This window comes from Nuphar pumila, chromosome 1 (assembly GCF_984573655.1).
Source record: "Nuphar pumila chromosome 1, dmNupPumi1.hap1.1, whole genome shotgun sequence".
NCBI lineage: Eukaryota > Viridiplantae > Streptophyta > Magnoliopsida > Nymphaeales > Nymphaeaceae > Nuphar > Nuphar pumila.
In genome coordinates, this window is record NC_143249.1 from 142,176,766 (window position 1) to 142,182,783 (window position 6,018).

Below are 6,018 nucleotides of genomic sequence, written 5' to 3' on the forward strand. Positions count from 1 at the left end.
TGAAACATTCATAGAGGAATGTGATCCAAATGATGTACCAAGTGGATGGGCAAACAATGAAGAAGAAGAAGAAGAAGAAGAAGAAGAAGAAGAAGAAAGTCAAACTAGTGACGAGGAAGAATTCTCAAGCTAGTGAAAAAAATCTTATACTACAAACCTCTATTTAAATGCATTGTAATACTTGATGTGAGTTGTATTGCAATACTTGGTGTGAATGATTAAAAATTTTATTTCAATGTATTGTAATACTTGATACGAATGATTCGAATGCATTGTAATTTATCTGAATGTATTATAATTTATGCAATTAACGAATGATTTGAATTAGTGCAATACTTGATGTCAATGATTTGAATTATTTGAATGCATTGCAATGCTTGATGTGAATGACTTGAATGCATTGTAATACTTGATGTGAATTATTTGAATGTATTGTATGACATATGTTATTTGTTAGAATATGGTTCGTGGAGGTTATAGTGGTCGCTCATCCAGTAGTAGCCAGGCTCAACCTTCATCTTCACGGGCTCCTGTGATAGGTATATCATATAACTAATTAGATGCTTGATTAGTTCAAATGCACATTCTGAGAACTTGGTGTGTATTTTTTTACAGATGATGTTGCGCCTGTACACGACCCACCTACACCAGTTGATCGCACAAGTCAAGTTGATCGCACAAGTCAACAGCCAACACAGGAAACAGGGTCTTCACAGGCTGGCACAAGAAGACTCATTCGAATAGTGTATATCGATAATCGACCGTAAGTATTTTGTTTTCAATTATTGCATATCTTTTAAATATTTTATATTGATATTTACTGTGTAACAATTCATGTGCAGCACGAGGTTTGAGCCACAAGAAGTAGTACGGGAGATTAGGAATTCACTTCTTCAACATCTACCAGGACCAGTTGCTCAATGGAAAGAGTACCCAAAGGAGGTATTAGACAGATTGTGGTCCTCATTCATGGTATACAGTTGTTCCTCATAGTTAATGTGTTTCATATTTAATTTATTTAAGCAATGTCTACTAACTTTCTGAAAATATTTGTAGGCTTCGAATCGCTTTGCAACTACGGTGGAAGAAAATGATGCAAGGAAGGTGTGGCAGAAGGTGGCTGCCAATCGATTTGCAGACATGCTGCACACTATGAAGACTGCAGCAAAAAAAGCATCTGGCGTAGTAGATGATCCATTACTGTGGAAGGGCCATGGTCCTATTACTATCAGGAGAGATTACTGGGATGAAATGTGCGATATGTGGGCGGGAGATGCATTTAAAAATCGCTCTGCGAAGGCTTCACAAAATCGATCGAAGATGCCCGAAGCCCATCTACACATAGGTGGATCTAAGACATTTGGGAGCCACCTAAAGAAAATGGTAACTCATCAATATATAATATTAATTTTATAAGTATAGTTGCAAATTTGTGTACTAAATCTTTTGTCATTTAACTTCGCAGGAAGCAGAAAAAGGAGGCAGTGTACCATATAAGGATGTGTTTGTAGAAACACATAAACGGAAGACCACGGGAGTCTTCGTATCAGAGAAGGCGAGAACGACAACGGTATGTATTAATTCTATTAATAATCATTGCAATATATATGCAAGTCATCATAATGTTATCATTAATTATTAATGAATACTTTAAACATTATTTTGTAGGAGGCATATGAGCAACAAATGGTAGAGCGATATGGTGAAGACGCTACTCAGCATCCATCATTTGATCCTACAGCATGGGTGACTGCAGCAGGTGAACCCAAAAAAGGTCGCGTGTTCGGGTTTGGGAGTAATATGAACACTTCACCAGTTATTGGTTCTTCCAGTTACGGCTCACCAACTTCTTGCGCCGACATAAGCTCCAAGCAGCCGACTATTCTTTCCGGTGATGATGTACGCGAGATCATTAATGAATCACTGAATAACTACTTCCAATACACCGTCGCCCCCTTTCTCCGAAATGAGATCAAGGCCGCTGTTCAGGATAGGGGATCTTCGATTCCAGGTCCCTCTCAGGTATAATCACATATATAGTTTTTTTGACTATCTTAAAGCACATCTGAGCATGGTAGAATCACATATAGAGTTTTTCTAGATGCCTTAGAACACATATGAACATGCTATAATCACATATTCAATTTTTTTACTGCCTTAGCACACATATGAGCATGATAGAATCACATATATATATATATATTTAACTTTTTGTCTGTCTTAGAGCACATATGAGCATGATAGAATCACATATAAAGTTTTTTTGATTGCATTAGAACACATAAGCATGCTATAATCACATATTCAGTTTTTTTACTGCATAAGAACACATATGAGCATATTATAATCACATATTCTGTTTTTTGACTGCCTTAGCACACATATGAACATGCTATAATAACGTATAGAGTTTTTTAACTGCCTTAGAACACATATGAACATGTTATATATCATTTATGATAGAATCACATATAAAATTTTTGGCTTTGTCTGCCTTAGAGCACATATGAGCATGCTATATTCACATATTCAATTTTTTTACTACCTTAGCACACATACGAGCATGATCGAATCACATATATAGTTTTTTGCCTGCCTTATCTGAGCATGGTAGAATCACATATAGAGTTTTTTTATATGCCTTAGAACACATATGAACATGCTATAATCACATATTCAATTTTTTGACTGCCTTAGCACACATATGAGCATGATAGAATCACATATAGAGTTTTTTTATTGCCTTAGATCACACATGAGCACATGATAGAATCACATATAGTGTGTAATTTATTTCATTATATTTTGTTTATCAATACTGACTGTTCTTTTCTTGTGTAGGCTGCTAGCGATAATCAGGGTAGTGGAGCTGAAGGGACAGATAAAGACAATGAACAAGAAGACGCACAAAATCTTGGCGATGATTAGAGGACTGTGTTGAAGAAGTTCTATTTTTTTTATTTTTCTTAATTGTAATTGTTGAATTGTAAATAATTAAACTTCTTAGTTTTAAGGTGGAACGATTAATTATTATAGATACTTGTTATATGAATTTTTTTGTGTGGTTTGTTTTTTATTTACAGGAAATATAAATTGTACAGGAAATATAAATTGTACAGTTCTCCGTAATTAATTTTTAAATAAATTTTTTTTTTATTTTTTTTCATTTTTGCGACGGATTAGCGACGGATGATTCCGTCGCTATTCATATTAATCTAGCGACGGCTTAGCAACGGAATTAAATCCGTCGCCACGCCGTGGTCGCCGTTTAGTACCGGCGGATTGGCGACGGAATATAGCGCTTGTTATTCCGTCGCAATTAGCGACGGACTTGGCGACGGAATTATTCCGTCGCCAGTTAGCGTCGAAATATTCGCGACGTAAGCATACTGTCGCCGCGTTGTCGCTAATCCGTCGCTAACATGGTTAGCGACGGATTAGCGACGGAAGGTGGTCGTCGCTAATCTACTGCTCTGTTGTAGTGTATGGCCATTGGTATACGTATTGAATTAATTTTAAACTAAACTCTGATAAAAGAGGAAAATATTTAAAGAAAATATGATGAATTTTGAAAAATGATCCGGTGTGGATCCAGTGTTATTTTATAAAAGATAAAAATACTAAGTTTTGTTTACATCCTGACTGTGGCCATTGATGTAAATCATCAACTTAGGATTAATTACTTCTTACGAAATGGTGCACGTGCCATTCGTGTTTCACCATTGTGAGTTTTTGAGAAATAAAGGCAAAAAAAGAATGGAAATAAGCAATTTATGATATTTACAATGCTCATTCATTCTATCTAAAACAGGAAATGTAAATTATCAGTTAAGATCTAACTAGTACAACACGTAAAATTGAATTTACAACTCCCAATAATGATCCTTTTCCACATATTCCCCTGCAAAATACTTGGTTATTATGAAAAATCACATGGAGGTCAATGGTAAAATGCTCACATGTCAAGATATACATGATGAAAAGGATGGAGAATGACTTATATACCTATATATATATACATATATATGAATGTATACATATATATATATACACACATATAGGTATATATATACATATATATACCTATCTATATATATATATATCACATATGACATGTACTTAATGAGAATAAAGCTAATGAAGGGATTATTATGCAAATGAAGGGATCAGAGCAACTCATTGAGTTGCTGTAAAAAGAAATTTGCAGCAGTTCTATGAACTCTTGTGCAACCATCATGATCACAAGTGAGGTATGTCGATCATGCATATGGTATAATTAAGTAGAAATGACAGGGGAATAATGTAGGGGATTCCTAAGGTGCTGTTTATAACAGTGCAGCAGGAGGGTGTAGGAGATTGGCGTTCTTGACAGCGGTGAAAGTATATATACCTGTTGTAGGAGTTGCAGGTGTCACCTGTGGTAAAGATCATAGAAATGGTCAGTGATGGGCTGAGATAGCAGGTAGGGTATTGCAGGTGATTGCTACCTAGCAGGGGCAACTAAGGTGTAGGATGATGGGCAGCTGTAAGCATCACCGTGGACGTTACAGTAGCCATGAACAGGGCTGGTAAAGGTGTGCTGAAAGAAACAACACCATGCACAGTGAATGGTGGGGTGTTGTTGTGATGATGCAGAGAGAGAATTGTGAAGGCAATGGATATGCGGCTAATGATAGTGAAGTATGGTGAATTCATATGAATGAACCATGTATTGACAATGAGAAATACATGTACAGATGCTGTAAAAAAAATGGAGCTGAGTTGGAAGGTGGTAGTTTGTGCATAGGGGACTAGGCTAGCATGATGTTGTTGTGACTTTCTCTCCTAAATGAGTCTCAACTGGGGGATAAACAAGTTAATGAGCGTGGTAGCGGGAAAACATAAAACAGTGGGCTAATGCAAGGGTATATATGAAAATGAATTGATATACATATATTCTCAGGAAAGATAACAACAAAATGCAACAAAAATCCTTAGAGAGTACAATAGAAATTCGAATCTGGAATCTGGATTCTGCAGTAAATGTTCTCAGGAAGTGATGAATGTATGTACACCTAGTACGTGTGTGCATAGTGGAGGTAGCAAGTGTTCTGAGGAAATGAAGATGCTATCCCAATGTAAGAAAACATGAATCTGATATAAAATGTAGTGAATTGGCAGCCTGATATCACTACTTAGATTCAGCTTATTAATTTAGTCATTATTACCAAATGACAGTGCTAAAAAAAATATCTTCAATCACTGTGCTTAAAAAAAAAAAAACAGGGAACCAAACTTTATACAAAGGCATGAACCTCGAGCACTCCTCATGGCCATACAAAATAAAATTTACAGAGATGTAGGCTGAAGATGGTTCTAATGCAGAGGGCTCGGACCATTCAAAGCACAAGGTGAATTCAATCCAGATCCCATATGTAGGGTGGCATGGTCTCATCCAACCCTTGACAGAACTAAAAATTGACTAGCCGATGCATAATGGATCTGTCGGTTCCAGAATTTTTGGCATTTTTATGGAGTCCTCTTTAAGGCAATCTGTTTATGACCATATAGGATCATAACAGATATCAATTTGAGTGTCTTTATTTCATTTGTCTGGCATAAAAATGCCAATTAACGCCAAACCATTAAGGATGATGCCTCCTCCTCTTCTGATCTCTACAGATACCTCATGAATCACCCCTCTGGATCCTGATGGCGCCTTGGTTCTATCGTAGATTTTTCTATGAATTTGAATTGATGACTGGTACTTTACCACAAGAACTAAATGTAATTGAACAAGACCATTTACATAGGAACATTAAGCACTCGGGTGGCTGAAGGTAAAAGATACTTCCTGAAACAGATCACATGTTGACGACCCCAGATCTCAGCATATCCTTTAATGATAAGTTCATTTATACTGGAGAGAGTGGTAGGTTAGGCCTAACTTATTGATTCATAAGGGGTTTCGCCCTGCTGCAAAGGAGCCGAACTGAATGTAAATTCAGTATGTGTTCCAGATTATGATAATGCCAACAT

The 6,018-nt window shown here is 36.4% G+C and overlaps 1 protein-coding gene across 1 annotated transcript; it reads left to right on the forward strand.

Moving 5' to 3' along the window:
* Nucleotides 1–1,792: 1,792 nt before the first annotated feature.
* Nucleotides 1,793–3,093, forward strand: LOC149849189 (uncharacterized). Its single transcript, XM_090013599.1, has 2 exons — nt 1,793–2,022; nt 2,842–3,093. The coding sequence occupies exons 1-2, from the start codon at nt 1,801–1,803 to the stop codon at nt 2,926–2,928; spliced, it is 309 nt and encodes a 102-aa protein (XP_089869725.1). The 5' UTR covers nt 1,793–1,800; the 3' UTR covers nt 2,929–3,093.
* Nucleotides 3,094–6,018: the final 2,925 nt, after the last annotated feature.